We start from the raw sequence: 19,622 nt of genomic DNA on the forward strand, positions 1-19,622 counted from the left end.
TCTTCTTTTGAAAGAAATTCATACACGTTTGAAACAACATTTTTGGGTGAACTATCCCTTTAAAGTATTGCTGTCCAACTAAGAAACACACGCATCAGACTAGAGGAAAGTGTCTGCCATCTACTGGACAATATCAAAGATTATGAGATTTGGAGGAAATGTGCAAAATTGTTGTGGCAATAATATTACAAAACATTTAGAATGGTCATAAGATTTCTTAAATATTATTAATTTTGTTTCAGTGTGAAATATGACCCAGACATCACCTTCGTGAGATTTACACAAAATGTGCAGTAAAGAACATGGTGTACTAAATTGCACATAAATACATTCTATCATCACGAATTAAAATGAGTTAAGGTACGAATCTGTACTCATGATTGCTCAAAAACTCTTACGTACACATTATAGCTACTTTAGAATATGAATAAACACTTTAAACATTTAAAAATAAACCTGCACTTTGTCAAACATTTTCTCTGAATGGGTTTCCTTCATTAATATTCTGCTCGCTACAAACTCCACAGTGTCGAAGGCTTGATCATGAATATTTATCATTTTAAGTGACGTTTGCCCATTGGGTTTATCTGATTGGCTAAGAGGTAGAACGCACTAGTCAGACGGCCAATTAACGAACGGAAATGCTCATGAATATGAATTAGATAACTTTTCTGGAGGCTCTCGATAGCGTGACCAAATTAACATTAATGAGCTAATTCTTCACCATAGTAGGATGCTTGTAATGGCATTCCGCGTCATGTACTCACTCAGCTGATTCGGCAGCTTTTCTCCGCTCCTCCCACAATGCACCGGTCCCTCAGTCTCTTCACTCGCGTCCGCATGAATCATGGAGGCGAACGGGAGCGAGCAGCTGCAGCCGATGTCGGTGAACCCGAGCCCGGTACCGGTACCGCCAGGCATGGACACGCTGATCCTCAACGGGCACGCGGCGGAACGAGACGAAGCTGATCCCGCAAAGAAGAAGAAGAAGAAGAAGAAAAAGAAGAAAGGCAAGTCGGCAGTTTCGGGTGAGTGTCTCATTCATAGTAATAAGAGCAGAGACCCTGCTTTAAATCATCAGCTGTGAACTCTGAGGAACTATAAACATACCCAGGATCATCTGTCCTATGTGTACATACGTTTTGAGTCAGGCATTAGAAGATCTGTAAAAAGTTTTTCCAGCCCAGGAATGCTTTGGGATCCTAAAGAAAAGCTTAAAAAACACGTATAATGTATTTTTAAGTTAATGTAAAATATAATATATCTAGATGTTATCATTTTAACTTAATTATTATATAATTATTATTTTTATGTTTTTTATGTATTTTATATATATATATATATATATATATATATATATATATAATACACATGTATAGTTTTAATATTTATGTTATACTTTTACAATTTTATTGATTTATTATTAAACATTGATTTATTATTTTATGTAATACAGTTTTTCTTATAGACATTAAAAATATTAATATCTTATAGATATTAAAAATACTTCTATATTTATATCAAATTTATATCTTATACTTTTAAATTATTTAAATGTATTAGATATTTATTTGTTTATGCATTTGTATTGCTTTTGTCTTATAGATATAGAAGAATATATATATACATACATATAGGCTGCATCTCAAAACATTATATTATAATTAAGTAATATGATGCTGAAAAATGCTGTCAATGTTGGCGCTGTCTTGGCAGTCAAAGATTTGAGATGCCCTAAAACACAATTCAAAATGTCTCGTTTTTGTTTGTTTTTTAGCTTAAGATGTCCAGTAAAGTCCAGAAAGTTAGGCAGCTAAACATAAATAAACGTGAAATTATGTGGGTGAGTTTACAAGCAGCCTGGCAAAATTATGATTGTCACTTCACATTGCTTTTAAAGGTAATGGCTTACTTTTGAGACGTAATTGAAGTTGCTGTTATATATATATATTAGTGTAAAGTAGTTATAGATCATGTAAAATTCTGCCGTGCATACACTTGTATTTTATAACATGTACTTATCTGTGCACTTGCAACACCACGTCTACTGTGTTGCCCTACCAAGGTTATATGATGCTGCAGATTGTTTCTCAGGCTTGTTCTGAGCCAAGTTTGCTTTCATAGACATAGATCCAGTATAAGAGATGAAGTTGTGGACAGTTTCCAAACTGACAGCAGTTACTCACTTCCGTACGCGCACACACACGCGCACACACACGTGCACACACACACACACACACACACACACACACACACACACACTCACACACACACACACACACTCACACACACACACACACACACACACACACACACACACACACACACACACACACACACACACACACACACACACACAGGTCGCCGCTGCTGATGCATCTGGCACACTTAGCACTTCCTTTGCTTATGTGCTTGTTCACCTGTGTGTGTGACTTTGCAGCAGGACACGGAGAGCAGGGTGAGGATGGCGAGGTGGAGCTGAAGAAACAAACAGAACAGCAGAACCTGGATGAGAAAGATAGAGAAGAGGATGGAGAAGAAGGTATTCCACTTTTAAATGGATGCCTCCAGTTCTTATGCTCATTTTCTTACCATATAAATGATCTAACACAACTGTCTTCCTATAATGCTTCAGAGATCTTATTCATACCCATTATGTATGCAATTGCGTACTGATAAACTACCCAAATATGCATACAATACAACCAGTTACATTTGTCAAATTGCCTTGGAGACAAACGCTGTGCACTGCACAGGATTTTGTATCCCACAATGCAATGCACCCCTTCCATTTGTAGTGTGATGAACTGGAAGTAATATCAAGCTAGATTTTTGACATTGCCTTGACCTTTTTTTTTTTAAATCAGACTTCCTAGAGTTGAGCTGGTATTACACAAAATTGGATTAAAAAATAGTTAAATGTTTTTTTTTGTTTTTTGTTTTTAATAATAACTCAAGGTCATGTCACAACAACATACTACTGTTTATCGTTATTTTTGTATACAGACTTTTACACAGTAATATTTAATACACTTTATTTTAGTCACAAAAATGTTTTTTATTGTGTGTGTGTGTGTGTGTGTGTGTGTGTATAGAAATAGAAAAAAAATATGTAAATATATTATACACACACACACATACATAAACAATTCATGGCCAATAGTGATGTCTGGCTCTGATGTCGTGGGAAAAAATTACACCCTTTATATAAATATTATAAAAAAATTATTAAAGATTTTGTTATCATGTTGCGTAGTTGTGTTTGGAGTCAGTTGTTTTGTGATAACGCAATAAAACGTGCCTAATTGTGCAGACATAATTTTTGGGCCAGGTTGTCATCCAAAGAAATGATGAGCACATGCAAAAACAAGAGAATTTATTAAATATTAAAAACGTATTTAGTTATAGTCAATGTTTGATTTTTTTCCTGTGAAGTTTTTTATTTCTATGCATTTGTTTTTGCATAGTACAATAAAACCTGTTGCTGTAATTTGCCTTTTTTGCCAAATTTAGTCAGATTAATACCTTTATGTAAACCAAGTTTCCAGTTTTGTTTTCCTTCATATATAAAAAAAAATATATATATATATATATATATATATATATATAAAATATTTCATATTTCATATTTTGATTATAATCAAAAGTTGAATCCAAATTTAAGTTTAATCCAACTTGTACTAGGGTTATTAAAAATAAATATCCCCATGGATATCACTTTTTTTTTATATACAGTATATAATTAAAAACATTTGCTGCATATAATCTATACTGATGAGTAATACAGTATGCCAGTAGTATATTGTGAATATTGTCATTTTAATTGCACGTCACTTATTATTGTGTCAACCCTGTTACCATCACAGACGGTGAGGAAGCTGATAACGTCTCTGGGAAAAAGAAGAAAAAGAAAACAAAAAAGAAGAAAGGACGTAAGTGTTTTGGGAAAGATGTTAGATAGTGACCACTGAAGAGAAATGAGCAGTAATCAGTTATCAGTGAGAATCTGTGACCGTGTCATTGCAGCACCTTTGAGTGTGTGCCGATACGGGACCGCGGTACGAATCCGCGTACGTGTGCTGGTGTTGATGGGGGGCAGGGAGCGTGTTTGGCTGCCAATGCAGCGCACTGGCGTAATGCCAGATCAATGTGCCTCTGGGAAAATCCTGCAGTGCAGCCTTTATTTCAGCGGAGGATTTTGAGCGGGTCCCACGTGTCACCAAATGCTTTGCCATTATTTAGCAGATATTTATCAGAGACGTAACATAAAACGCTCAAGTCAGCTTCAAACAAACAGATGTTATCAGCTAACTTTTCCACAAACTTTCACTGTAATGATGTGTGTCTTATGATGTGAAAGTATTTTCTCTCAAAACATGAGAGAGAATTTATTCATTTACAATCGATCTTCCTTGGATAAAAAGTAAAAGCATAAGGGAAATGTTTATAGTGCTCTTTGTGATCAGGGTCTAAAAATGACGACAACAACAACAACAAAAAAGTTATTAAAGTAGTCCATATGACTTGTGCACTTGTTATTCACTAAAAATAGACATCTGCATTGTCATGTTAGACTGGTGCAAGTAACTTACATCCTGCAAATATTATAAAGCACGAATACATAGCAGAATGGGAGGCCTTGTCCACACTAATACATTCGAATCTTTTCCCGTTCCGTCCACACTGAGCTGGTGTTTTTGTCTTGCGGAAAGTTTATTTTGAAAACATTTTCCTAAGGGGCCGTTTACATGACACCGTTTTCAACTAAAACTGGAAAAGATTGTATGCGTTTTGGCCGTTCGTTTAGACGACAACGGCGTTTTGGCGGCAAGTGCAAGTTTTTGAAAATGATACTGTTATGTAAGCTGCTCGTCCCCAAATAAGGGGAGTGGCAACGCTAGTAGCGTCCACAGTGTTTTCCTCATGATGTGTCGGGGAAGAGAAACACCTGTGTTTCATTATCAATCAGGGATCAAAGCCATTAAAGGTATGATGAATTTGTTGTTTGGGAGGGTTTTTGTGCGTGCTGCTGAGTTCTTTGCCGAGGCTGCCGTGCCGGGACGTGGGTTGGAGATAGACGCGTGTGACTGGGAGGGATATTTTGTTGGGGCTTTTCCCCGTAAAGTTTGGCGGCCGCCATCGATTTCCTTGAATGCGTGAACCCACGTCCGGTAGCGGGTAAGGAAGCCAGCAGTACACTCTCATTTTTAAGGTTATCGATGTGTGTCTTGGTAGTGCTATGTTCGCTGGGGAGGCCTTATTTATGTGTGTGATTACCGGTCCCCCAGCGCCATTTGTGTGTAAAGTGAGTGTGTGTGCGTAAGGGGGTAGGAGAGCAGGTTACCTCCCATATGACTCTTGTACTGTACAGCTATTGACGACGTCTATGTATTTAGCGTGAGTGGTATTGATGGTATGTCCTGATATTTGGTGTGTATTTATTGGTGTGGTATTTAAGTGATTTATACGACTTTATATGAGGTTTGCAGTGCAATGAAACTATGCGTGTTATGGGTGATCACATGAATTGATTTAATGCATGTATTTAACAACCTTGGTAACCTCGTGCTGAATATATTGTCCTGTTTGATTGATGCTCTATTTCTCTTTAAGCTTATTGATTAAATGTTATCATTAATTACAAATACATGATTATAATCGTACCTGTCATTGCATCAACCTGCTGTCCCCCCCCTGGGTTTTACTATTATGCTTGTCCAAAAATAAAATTGTTATATTTATATCTAAGAAATTGTGTACTTGAGTGTTTTCCTTGGTTGTTGAGCCACAGAAAATCATTGGTCCAGTAGAGAACCTGTAGTTCACTCTATTCTATTGGGGTGGTTACAACTTGGCGTAGTTTTGGCAGTCTGGACTGTGGGCAATAACCAGGAAAATGTCAACTGCACAACCATCAGTACAGTTACCTTCTACATCTAGTGAGGGGCAGCAGAGAGTAGAGGGTTCACCTGATACGGCTCAGAATCAAGCAACAAATGCAAATATGTTTATGTTTCCAATGATGATGGGGACACCTTGGTGTCAAAAATTTAATGGAGATCAAATGGTACAGGGGAATAATTTTCAGGATTGGTATAATATGCAGACATCGACGTTTAATATATACCCTTTTTCTGAGGTGCAAAAGGTTTCTGCTATAATAAGTAATCTTGATGGGGAAGCAAAGAGGGAAGTGTTAGCTTTGCCAACAGCACAGCGTACGACAGCTGATCAGATATTGTCATTTTTGAAAAGCATTTATGGAGATATTGTCCCCCTTGCAACCCTTCGTGCCCAATTTTTTACTCGTAAACAAAGGACAGCTGAGAATGTTAGGCAGTTTGCCTTGGCACTTCAAGAATTGAGTAATCGGTTGGAGAATAGGGGCGATGGCACCATTATGGGTAATGTTTTACGTGACCAATTTATTTTGGGACTCTGTGATGCAGGATTGCGTAGGGAACTTCGGGGTATGGTTAGGGCAGCTCCTGATAGTTCTTTTGTAGAAGTTAAACAAGAAGCAATTCTACGAGCAGAGGAGTTTGGGGAGGTAAGGCAAGCAGTAGCTGCAACAGTACAGTTAAAACCAGCCCCCGATACAACAAAATTGGTAGAGGAGATTAAACAGGAGGTCTTTTTGCAGTTAAAAGGAGAAATAAAGGAAATGGTTGCTGGAATGATTAAGGAAGTTCGTGAAGGAGTTCAGCACTTATTGCCAAGTAGTGATAATGCAAGATCTAGGTATGAGGTAAGGAGGGGTCGAAGAAGTTCAGATCAATTTGACCATCAGGGAAGACCTATCTGCCGACGTTGTAAACAAGTTGGGCATATTGAAAGACGTTGTGGAGTTGCAGAGGGAGCACAGAGGCCTTTAAACTTTTAGAACCCACTGTACAGGCCCAATCAGTGGGTACATTGGGTAGTGGCCAATCAGAAAAGAAAGATCATTTAATAGGACAATGTCCAGTTGTGGAAGTGGTGATACAGGGGGTTAAAACGCCTTGCTTGATTGATACAGGTTCACAAGTGACTACATTGACCGAAAGCTATTTTAAAAAATATTTTGAGACTAGAGGATCAACAATGTACCCACCAATTCAAAAGTTCAATTTGGTAGCTGCTAATGGGTTAACGATTCCGTATATTGGATATATTGAGGTGGATTTGAATATATGTGGGAAAGTTATACCAAAAAGGGGAGTGCTGATTGTTAAAGACTCAAATGGATCATTGTACCCAGGACTAATTGGCATGAATGTGATTAAGGAGTGTAGAGATTTTCTGATGACACAGACTGGGGATGGTTGTGTAGGGGCAGAAGGTGAAGTGCAGGTTAAGGTGTGGCATCAGATGTTTTCGGTGTGTGAAGATCTGTTAAAGTTTGCTGATGAGTCAGGACAGATAAGTTCAATTTACTGGTCGCAGGGAAAACGAAAGACAATACCAGCACAGTCAGAGGTAGTGATAGAGGCATGTGCACGTTTACGACCTGATAGGAAGGATTATGTGGGTTTAGTAGAACCTTGTCAAGATGTATTGCCGGGTCAGTTATTGGTAGCTAGATCATTGAGCACAGTTTCAAAGGGTAAAGTTATGGTCCGAATTTTAAATCTTTCTACAGCCCCAGTGACTCTTTTTCAGCGCTGTCGAATAGGGCAGATTTTTGAGGTTGAGTTGTGTCCAAGTCGGCAAGGAGATGTAGAGTTAAGATCGTTGGATGATGAGACAGTGGAGGTGGGGGTAAGGCAGAATAGAGTGCAGGATGTAGAACAAGAACAGGTGTTTCGGTCGGTGACTGTCCCATTAGACCCACTACAATTTAGTACTGAACAACAAGAGATGATTTCCAAATTGTTATCCAAGCATCAGAAGGTCTTCTCAGAACATGAGGAGGATTATGGGTACACTGATAGGGTGTTGCATGTGATACCAACAGGCGATGCAGCTCCAATTAGAGAACGGTATAATAGGATTCCACCAAAATTGTATCAAGAAGTGAGGGGACTTTTGAGTAACATGCTGGAAAATGGTATTATTAGGGAGAGTTATAGCCCCTGGGCAGCGCCTGTAGTGCTCGTCAGAAAGAAGGACGGCACCCTTCGTTTCTGTGTAGACTACAGGAGGTTGAATGGTGTTACACATAAAGACTCGTACCCCCTCCCCAGAATTGAAGAATCATTGGCTTCATTGAAGCAATCTAGAGTTTTTTCAACATTAGATCTAGCACATGGGTACTGGCAGGTGGGGGTGCATCCAGCTGATAAGGAGAAGACCGCCTTTGTGACACCTATGGGGTTATATGAATTTAATCGGATGCCGATGGGGCTATGCAATGCTCCAGGAACATTTCAGAGACTGGTTGAAAGTTGCCTGGGTGACCAAAATTTCGAAACATTGTTGCTCTATTTGGATGATATAATTGTCTTTTCCCCTTCTTTTGAGGCCCACATTGCCCATCTGGATTTGGTTTTCAGCCGCCTGGAGAACTTTGGCCTGAAAGTTAAACCTACTAAGTGCTTTCTTTTCCAGCCTGAAGTGCATTACTTAGGCCATGTGATTGCAGAAGGAGGGGTGTCACCAGACCCTGAGAAGTTGCGAGCAGTGGAGGCCTGGGCAACTCCTCAGAATATTACCCAGCTGCGTGCTTTCCTGGGCTTAGCAGGGTACTATAGACGCTTTATAAAAAAACTTTGCCCATATCGCAGCACCCCTGAATTCTATGATGTGGGGGACATCAAAACGACGCATCCGACCGGCCATAGGTAAACAAAACTGCTGGGCATGGGGTGAGGAACAGGACCTGGCATTTAAGAAATTAAAGGACTCTCTTCTACAAGCACCCATACTGGCTTATGCAGACTTTCAGTTGCCATTTTTGTTGTATACTGATGCCAGTCAGACAGGCTTGGGGGCAGTACTGGCACAGATACAAGACGGAAGGGAGAGAGTGATCTCCTATGCAAGCAGAAGTCTCCGTCCAACTGAAAGAAACGATAAAAACTATAGCTCATTTAAATTAGAACTGTTGGCGTTGAAATGGGCTATAGTAGAAAAGTTTCGGGAATATCTTGCTGTGTCTCCCTTTACTGTGTTCACAGATAACAACCCACTGGCTCATTTGAATACAGCAAATTTGGGTGCAGTGGAGCAGCGATGGGCGGCCCAGCTTGCAGGATTTCAGTTTGAGGTGCGATATAGACCGGGGCGGACAAATGGAAATGCTGATGCCCTCTCCAGGTGGCCTGTGAATGAGACTACTGTCAGGACGACAGAGGATGGGATGGCCCCATGTGGTGAGGCTGGATATGTAGCATCTGAAGTGGTTCGTGCCTGTGTCCATGCTTTTGTTCCAGTGGTTGAAGATGTCGTATTGGAGGAGGGTCAGAAGATGGAGGCAGGGACACAAATAAATAAAGACAGAGTTGGCCCCAGCTTACTGGCCGAGTGGGTGAGGGCACAGCGGAATTGTCCAGTGGTGTCACGACTGTGGGTCTATATGGACAGAGGAAGAGGGCCAGTTCCAAAAGAGCGAGCAGCTGAAGACCGGCCCACTCAAGTGCTGCTGCGACAGTGGGCCCGCCTCTGTGTGGATCAGGGGCTGTTGTGCAGGGAGGTATGTGATCCAAAGACATTTGACACATGGAAACAAGTGATTGTACCTCAGTGTCTGCAGAATCAAGTCCTGGGATGGGTGCATGACCACGCAGGACACCTTGGAATGGAAAAGACCCTGGGCTTGGCACGCCGACGTTTCTTTTGGCCAGGACTGGCGCGAGGAGTGGAGAAGTGGTGCCTCCAATGTGCTCGTTGCAATCTGCATAAGACTCCAGTTAATAAAGTGAGTGCTCCCCTTGTATCTATACAATCAGAATATCCTCTGCAGATTGTTTCTGTCGACTTCCTGTCACTGGAGACTTCACGCAGTGGAATGTGCAATATTCTAGTAATGATGGATCACTTCACTCGTTATGCAGTTGCAGTGCCAACTTTGGACCAAACAGCAGTGACTACCGCAAGGGTGTTGTGGGGACATTTTATACAGCCTTTTGGGGGGTTTGATCAGCTGCACTCTGACCAGGGCCCCAATTTTGAATCAAAAGTCATCAAAGAATTATGTTCGTTGTATAACATCAGTAAGTCTCACACAACGCCCTATCACCCAGCAGGAAATGGACAATGTGAGCGTTTTAATCGGACACTGCTGAGTATGCTGGGGACATTAAGGGACGACCAGAAGGAGAACTGGGATCAGTATGTGGCAGAGTTGGTACAGGCATACAATAATTCACCCCATTCCTCTACAGGGTATACCCCTTATTTTCTAATGTTTGGCCGTCATGCGAAATTGCCCATTGATGTGATGCTGGGCCGGGGAGATGAATTCTCAGGCACAACAGGTAGCTGGGTGCACCACCACCATGAAAGACTAGTGACTGCCTATAATCAAGCCAGAAAACACATTCAGAAGGCTCAAGTGCATCAAAAGAAGGGGTTTGACCGTAGGGTCAAGTGGGAACCTTTGTTGGTGGGTCAGAGAGTTATGGTATTGAATAAGAGGGCCAGGGGACAGGGTAAATTGGATGATAAATGGGAACGTAATATATACATAGTGGCGTCACAACCTAATCAAGATATACCTGTTTATGTGGTTAAGAAGGAAAGGGGTGATGGTGGCGAGAGAGTGTTGCATCGCAATATGTTAAGCCCATGTAAGTTTGAAATTTCCTTGCCCTCAGAGGAGGAAGAAGTAGAGGTATTGCATTCTAATTCTGATGTCAATCCTATGAACAGTAATTGGTGTATGTATCCTTGGGTGGGGGGCGGTCTTACAGGTCTGCCAGTACCCACACAAAAGGACGGAGAGACTGCCCGTAATATGGACATTGATGAAGCAACCCGTAATATGGACACTGATGAAGTAACATTACAGACTGCACAGGGGGAAAATCCCTCATGTTCACCTGCTTCGCAGGTCGAATGTTCAAGACGGTCCACTCGGGCCACGAAGGGCCTGTTGCCTCAACGTTATAGAATGTGAAGTATTCGAGTGGGAATGTGCGGACACATTTAGAGTAGGGGGGGCGGATGTAAGCTGCTCGTCCCCAAATAAGGGGAGTGGCAACGCTAGTAGCGTCCACAGTGTTTTCCTCATGATGTGTCGGGGAAGAGAAACACCTGTGTTTCATTATCAATCAGGGATCAAAGCCATTAAAGGTATGATGAATTTGTTGTTTGGGAGGGTTTTTGTGCGTGCTGCTGAGTTCTTTGCCGAGGCTGCCGTGCCGGGACGTGGGTTGGAGATAGACGCGTGTGACTGGGAGGGATATTTTGTTGGGGCTTTTCCCCGTAAAGTTTGGCGGCCGCCATCGATTTCCTTGAATGCGTGAACCCACGTCCGGTAGCGGGTAAGGAAGCCAGCAGTACACTCTCATTTTTAAGGTTATCGATGTGTGTCTTGGTAGTGCTATGTTCGCTGGGGAGGCCTTATTTATGTGTGTGATTACCGGTCCCCCAGCGCCATTTGTGTGTAAAGTGAGTGTGTGTGCGTAAGGGGGTAGGAGAGCAGGTTACCTCCCATATGACTCTTGTACTGTACAGCTATTGACGACGTCTATGTATTTAGCGTGAGTGGTATTGATGGTATGTCCTGATATTTGGTGTGTATTTATTGGTGTGGTATTTAAGTGATTTATACGACTTTATATGAGGTTTGCAGTGCAATGAAACTATGCGTGTTATGGGTGATCACATGAATTGATTTAATGCATGTATTTAACAACCTTGGTAACCTCGTGCTGAATATATTGTCCTGTTTGATTGATGCTCTATTTCTCTTTAAGCTTATTGATTAAATGTTATCATTAATTACAAATACATGATTATAATCGTACCTGTCATTGCATCAACCTGCTGTCCCCCCCCTGGGTTTTACTATTATGCTTGTCCAAAAATAAAATTGTTATATTTATATCTAAGAAATTGTGTACTTGAGTGTTTTCCTTGGTTGTTGAGCCACAGAAAATCATTGGTCCAGTAGAGAACCTGTAGTTCACTCTATTCTATTGGGGTGGTTACAGTTACAGTGTCCATGTAAACTACAAAAACGCAGATTGGTGAAAATGGTGACGTCATGCTCATGTGTATTATGTGTTCAGTCTATTGGCGCGTAGTGTTTCTTTACAGAGTGACATCGCCAACTACTGGCCCGGCATGAATAATACAGCGTTTTGAATTTTTTTAAATTCAAAAAAAATATTTTTGGGGTGGGTGGATTCGTGTTAACGGGGTTACCTTTGTACATGAAGTGGGTGACGAACACATGCACAAAGTTTCTCTTCTGCGTTTTTCGTGTACAAAGGATCCCCGTTCACACGAATCCACACAAAAAACCCCAACTAAAACACTGTATTCTTCATGCCAGTAGTTGGCGAAGTCACTTTGTAATGAAACACTACGCGCCTATTAGACTGAACATGTAATACACATGCGCATGATCTAATCGTTTTCACCAAAATGCGTTTTTTGTAGTTTACATGGAGATTATAACAGTATCATTTTCTTGATACTTGCACTTTGAAACCCGTTTTCAAAAGTTTGCATTTTAAGGCCCCCAAAACACAGATGTGTAAATGAACGGCCATCCGTTTTCCGTTTTTAGTTGGAAACAGTGTCGTGTAAAACGTCCGTTGTGTGGACTGTAAAAACTGAGGTATTTGAAAATGATGATGCATGTTTAGTCATGTGAAACATATTGAACCGATAGATATGTATGTTTATACCAGTATTGTGCCTGTTATGTGCTTTTCACTTTTACACTGTTTTTAAAGATATGTTACTTTTTACTCTCTTCATATCGCAGTCCTGCAAACATGAAATATAATTTACTCGTAATTGCTGTCCTGCGGTAAAACATGAGAGCAGTTGTGTTTTAGACCAAACATTTATTGGTGACTGAATGCGACCTGGACACATTAGTAAATTTTGCTAGCCTAAATAAAATGATCCTCCCAGAAGAATTGCGTGAGAACTTTATAATGTCTGTATCATCTCAGTGAGCTTTTATGAGATTTTGTATCTTCAGACTGTCTCACTATCGTCAGGTAGGGTTCTTGTTCTGTGTGAACTGTAGGCACATTTAAAAAATGGTGCCCAAATGCTATCCAAATTGATAGCTTCACTTTCATTGTGTGGAAAAGAGCAGCGTGAACATTCTGTGAAACATCTTCTTTTTAGTTCCACAAAAGATTCATTCATAGAGGTTTAGAACTTACTGAAGATGTTGTTCTCACATTGATATACCTTCTCTCCTGTAGCCAAAACCCAAACGGACCCTCCATCCATCCCCATTTGTGATCTGTACACCAGTGGAGTGTTCCCTGTGGGTCAGGAGTGTGAATACCCTCTATCACAGGATGGGTAAGGATGTTTTGTCTTTTCTCAATGTGAATACACTCTTAAACACCCTCAGGTCACCTTGTACTTTCTACGGGCCGCTCTACCTCGTATTACCCTGTGCTCTGTGTAATATTATATTGCTGAGACTACTGACATAGAGGTCACTTATGTTCCCTCGCGCCTAAAGTACTCTCTCCAAAAATAGTTGTGTGTGTGTGTGCGAGGGCCAACTCATAAACTTAACTTCCTCACATCATCTTATTGAATTCCTGCGGCATCTTCGAAGGCGTTTATGGGCTGGAAATTTATAGTCTGGACTTGACTTTGCCAAACTTTAACCATAATAGTCAGAAAAAGTACAACCAGTCAGCTATAAGTTGCAATTGACTGATTTTATGTGATTAGACAAATGTTAAAGTAATGTATCATTACAGGGAATAACAGAAAGGTTTTTCATTTATAAAAATGGTTAATTTTTATTTATTTTTAATTAATTTCTTGATGTACTTTATATTTTTTATTTAAGTATTTTTATTTAATAGACTGCTAGAATATTTATTAGCACATCAGCTAAAATCCACCCCATTTGCAAGACTTTTCCCGATCCTTACAGAAAGTCCGTAATGGCCTGGAGAAACATGTCCATCTTTAATAGTGTTTATATGATGGTGGATATTCTCAGGGTAAATAAATGTTCTTGCTACATCCTCTCAAGTGTTTTTTTGGACCTCTCAGCTCTAGCGCCGCTTGGAGAACGAGCAATGAGGAGAAGAAAATGTTGGATAAAGCCAACGAGGAGATGTGGAATGATTTCCGGCAGGCGGCTGAAGCCCATCGGCAGGTGCGGCAATATGTGAAAAGCTGGATTAAACCTGGAATGACTATGATTGACATCTGGTGAGGAAATTTATATCTGTAAACCTACAGTGTGATTATTTTTTAAGGTGTTAAAATTAACTCCAACCTGGTTTGAAAATATGAAGTGATGTTCTACATGAAAGAAATGGACATCAAAGCCCAAGTGTCCAGTTTACTAGTGTTATCTCTTTTTCTCTGTGTTTTCTCTGGTTCAGCGAGCGGTTGGAGGACTGCAGTAGGAAGTTGATCAAAGAGGACGGTTTGAACGCAGGGCTGGCGTTTCCCACCGGCTGCTCGCTGAATAACTGTGCTGCTCACTACACACCTAACGCTGGAGACCCCACAGTCCTCCAGTACGACGACGTGTGCAAGATAGACTTCGGCACACACATCAACGGTATGGCCATGGATGACACACCTGCCTTTATGATAATAATAGTGTTTTATAATAGTATTCATATGCTAATGTAATAGTATTATTAATCATAATTAAAAGTAATAAAATAAAATAATAAATCACAAAGTACTTGATCAAATCTGAGTAAAATTATTATGATGATTGGCTTTTAATAATAATAATAAGTTAAAACAATCTTAATAATTAAAAGCAATGCAAAGTACTCTTAAAACGAAATAAGAATTAAATTATGAAGATTGGCTTTAAATAATAATAGTTGTTGTTGTTATTATTATTAATAAATAAGAATTAAATTGACGATTGGCTTTTAATAATAATAATAATATGAAATATATTATGAAACAATGTACAATACTTAATATAAAACAAGAGTTAAATTATTATGATGACTTTTATTATTATTATTATTAATAATTATTATTATTAATAATTATTATTATTATTATCATTATGAAACAATCATAATAATTAAAAGCCATGTAAAGTACTTCATATCAAATAATTATTAAATTAGTATAATTGGCTTTTATTATTATTATTATTAAAGTTATTATTATTTTTATTATTATTAAATAGACATAATAATTAAAAACCATGCTAAATACTTAATATAAAATAAGAATTAGATTTTTATGATTGTTTTTTACTACTACTACTTAATAATAAGAAGATATTATATAGAATATTATGAAAAGCCATGTAAAGTACTTAATATAAAATAAGAATTAAAGTATGATGATTGGATTTTAATAATAATAATAATTATTATTATAAGTCATAGTAATTAAAATATTATAAATATTATATATAAATATTATAAAATTAGAATTAAATTATTATTATTATGACACATGATGATGATAATTGTTTGATGTATATCACTGTTACTTAATTAAAAACCTTAACATAAAATAATGTTTTAATAGAACAAAATTGCAGCTGTACACTAGCAAACCTTAGACGTATTTGGCTGAATCTGTTTCTCATTATCTGAGAAATGCCTATTAGGAAAGTGGGGGCAAAATTATTATGCATTTGATTTAATATTTTCACTGGAGAGCGGACTGCAGATGAGCGATGGACTGTTGAACTGAATTAGATATTCAGTTTCATTTTGATCATAAGAAAGGATTCATAAAGCGGTGGGAACAATGTCGGCATAAATAAAATTTTGCTTTACGCCTTTTGAATCGCACAAAGTATTTACTGCAGTGTGTGTGTGTGTGTGTGTGTGTGTGTGTGTGTGTGTGTTTCAGGCAGGATCATTGACTGTGCCTTCACTGTCACCTTCAATCCAAAGTATGACCGCTTGCTTGAGGCTGTGAGAGACGCTACCAACACAGGCATCAATGTGAGTGTGTGTGTGTGCGACTGACACCATAAATTATCGTGCGTGTGTGCAGAATTAACAATCTCTCTTTCACAGTGTGCAGGTATAGATGTACGTCTTTGCGATGTTGGAGAAGCCATACAGGAAGTGATGGAGTCGTACGAGGTTGAAATAGATGGGAAAACGTACCAAGGTATTGACTGAAATTGGAAATAATCATAATAATAATAATAATAATAATAATCTCTTAAACTGACATCATTTTGTGTGCATTTCCTCAGTCAAACCTATCCGGAATCTGAACGGACACTCTATTGGTCAGTATCGGATACACGCTGGTAAAACCGTGCCTATAGTGAAGGGAGGAGAAGCCACCAGAATGGAGGTGCGTGTTTGTCATTGTCATCTTGTGCGTGTTGCATTGAAGATATCTGTATCACTTTAGCTATGTCTGGAATAGCATACCACTATTAATGCAGTGTGTATACTGTGCGCAGTATGCATGGATTTCACGCCATTCTCTAATCGTAAAGGTGTCCATTTCACATTAGCTATGTTTAGAATAGCATACTAGATTACTACTATCTACTACTATGGAAGACTGTATCCCATAATCTTGACTTTTTACAAATTAACCATAATTGAACATTCACATGGTTATAAAAAATGTATGCCTAACGTTTCTTGTCACATTCAGTTATGAATTACATAAATCACGTAAATAATAGCCTGCATTTTCAATTCAAAATTACGAATTTTTTTTTTTTTTTTTTTACATTCGTCTTGATCATACTGTTTGTTTGGCCACTAAAACCTGAATGAAAACTGAAAAAGGCAACCATTTTTATTTATGGCATGAAGTCAAGTGACAACAATGTAGTATACTACTGTTTGAAACTTTCATTGTTGCTTACGGGTTCATGTTCCTTTTATTTATTTTTTAAACTTTGTATACAATATGATTTGTGTACAATTAGTATACAAATGATGTGCAATATACACTCATACGGTATTCATATTCAATTTCAAGCCCCAGTGGTTATAATTGTATGCTAGCATTTGCTAAAGCTAATTGCACAAGTTGTGTAATTGTCCTTTCTGATAATCACAACTCAGGAACTTGTGATATGTATTACAAGTTGTGTAACAATTTGTTACATTCATCATCCTCTTTATAGAAAAAGCTATGAAGTATTTTGACTGGCTCTCTGTTCATTTCCATTGACGTCCAGGAGGGGGATGTGTTCGCTATTGAGACGTTCGGCAGCACTGGTAAAGGAGTGGTGCATGATGACATGGACTGCTCCCATTACATGAAGAACTTTGATGTTGGACATGTGCCAATCAGGTATCAGCCATTCATAAATACAGTACTAGTGCATGTAGAGCACTTTGGTGCAGTTCTGGAAGATCTGTTTCAGAAAACCTTTCTGATCTTAAAGGAATAGTTGTGACATCATGATGAGGAAAATATATGGTTTTAAATTAGAATAAAGTGGTGCAGGGATTTTTGGAAGCTTGTTTCCTTCACTGAATAAAAAATAAAGTAATTGCGACTTTTTATCTTGTAATTTGTTACTTGTAATTGTTTTTTTGTTTTGTTTTTTTTAAATTCGAGATTAAACTCGCAATTGTGAGTTTATATCTCGCAATTCTGACTTTCTCACAATTACGAGCTTACATCTTGAAGGTCTGACTTTTTCTCGCAATTCGGACTTTACCTCGCAATTGTGAGTTTATATCTCGTAATTTGGACTTTTTTTCTCACAATTGCGAGTTTATATCTCCAATTTAGTTTTTTTTTTGGTAAATACGAGTTTATATCTCGCAATTCTGACTTTTTCTGGGAAATGTGGGTTTATATCTCACAATTCCGACTTCTTTTCTCCGAATTTTGAGATATAAACTCGCAATTTCGAGGTAAGTCCAATTTTGAGGGGGGAAAAAGACAGATTTTTTTTTTTTTGAATTGCCAGTTTATACCTCACAATTTAGAATTTAAGGAAATGTAAGAAAATCTTGTGCGAACCACTGCCAAAAAAAAAAATTGTGTGCAGCATGTTTAGGTTTTACGAATATGCATCGCATGTGTAAATTAATTTTTTTTTATTTTGTTTGTTTATGCATTAGGCTGATGCAGCTATTTATACAACAATAGTTTTAGGTTTATGAAATCAAAATGATAAAATATTAACAGACAAGCACATGTTATTGAAGTTTGAAGCTCATAAAGGAAAAGTTAATCCAGAAATGAAAATTCAGTTATTGTTCACTCACCCTTCTGTCATTCCAAACCTGTATGAGTTTTCTGTGGAAAACAAAAGTAGACAGTTTGAAGAATGTTCAGACTGCTCTATTCTTTAAACCAGATTAATGAATCAAAAGAAACACATTGTAACCTTTCATTAATGAACTTCAGGCTGGCCAGGGCAAAGCACCTGCTAAACGTGGTGAACGAGAACTTCTGCACCCTGGCGTTTTGTCGCCGCTGGCTCGACCGTTTGGGTGAAAGCAAGTACCTGATGGCCCTGAAGAACCTGTGTGACCTGGGCATCATCGACCCCTACCCCCCTCTGTGTGACGCCAAGGGCTCGTACACGGCTCAGTTTGAACACACCATCCTGCTCAGACCTACGTGCAAGGAAGTCGTGAGCCGTGGAGACGACTACTGAGACTTATGCATAAACACACTCCAGTCCCATGCAAAAAACATACAGCATATACTCAGCATTAAGTTAGGCAAACTACTATGCATGTGTACAAGCCAGTGCCCGAATTAAGTGAGCAAGACAAAACCTTTGTACTCTTTTGTGCTCTGTGCAGTGAAAGAGATCATGTAAAGTATGGCTGCTTGGCTTTACACGTCACTGAAGGGCTTTTGCAAGAAAAACAAATTCATCAGGTAGTCAGTCGTAATGCGCACAGCTTTTACAGTTTTTTTTTTTTTTTTTTGGGTATTTGTATAATATCAAATGGCTGTCTCATCTAGTAGCCTACCTATTACATTTTGATTGTTTTTAAAAAAGACAAAATAAACTGTACAATACTTCAAATTGTTTGTAGTTCTTTACAGGTTAAATCTGTCATCATTGCAAAACTATTTTTAGCATTATTCCTGAAATTAAGATTAAGTGGGTTTTATTAAGCGTTTTATTAATACTACAAACTATGAAACTGATTTTTTTTTTAAATGGTAGCTGTGACATGATGAGGAAACTCTGCTCAAGATATCAGGTTTTAAATTAAAATTATGTAAATGTTATGCTGCAGTTTTCTCAATGGTTTCAGGTTTTTTGAATGAATCCTGAAGTTTGTAATTGTAAATAACAGAGACATACACATTTAATAGACAATTAATATAATTTCACCCAAAATTTCAAGACAGTCTTTAAAATAGTAAAGAAAACAGCTGGCAAGTTGTTTAGAAAAATGCAAAAATATTCTCCTTTTATTGAGGTAAATTTCTCTATGAATTGAGGTAACAATTTGCATAGTTTTACATCTATACTTGCTCGAATGATGAAAAAGAACAACAAACCAGATGTGGAAACTGTAAGATATTTGAGCAAGTGTGTGTGTGTCTCACAAACACATACATCCAACAAAGTGTACAAACTAGAG

General features: G+C 38.5%; 1 protein-coding gene across 1 annotated transcript; it reads left to right on the forward strand.

Moving 5' to 3' along the window:
- The first annotated feature begins 734 nt into the window (after positions 1–734).
- On the forward strand, positions 735–19,054 carry metap2a (methionyl aminopeptidase 2a). Its single transcript, XM_082167438.1, has 11 exons — positions 735–1,028; positions 2,441–2,542; positions 3,867–3,932; positions 13,314–13,416; positions 14,131–14,292; positions 14,469–14,650; positions 15,928–16,022; positions 16,098–16,194; positions 16,283–16,386; positions 17,234–17,349; positions 18,421–19,054. Exons 1-11 carry the CDS (start codon positions 848–850, stop codon positions 18,671–18,673), a joined length of 1,461 nt encoding a protein of 486 aa, XP_082023564.1. The 5' UTR covers positions 735–847; the 3' UTR covers positions 18,674–19,054.
- Positions 19,055–19,622: the final 568 nt, after the last annotated feature.

This window comes from Leuciscus leuciscus, assembly GCF_965113295.1.
Source record: "Leuciscus leuciscus genome assembly, chromosome: 4".
Taxonomy (NCBI): domain Eukaryota; kingdom Metazoa; phylum Chordata; class Actinopteri; order Cypriniformes; family Leuciscidae; genus Leuciscus; species Leuciscus leuciscus.

Excerpts from the sequence above, each read along its gene's own strand:
- metap2a (XM_082167438.1), top strand. The coding sequence starts at position 848 with ATGGAGGCGAACGGGAGCGAGCAGCTGCAGCCGATGTCGGTGAACCCG. Across the intron at positions 14,651-15,927 it reads CTTCGGCACACACATCAACG|GCAGGATCATTGACTGTGCC; the intron begins GTATGGCCATGG and ends TGTGTGTTTCAG. Across the intron at positions 16,023-16,097 it reads CTACCAACACAGGCATCAAT|TGTGCAGGTATAGATGTACG; the intron begins GTGAGTGTGTGT and ends TCTCTTTCACAG.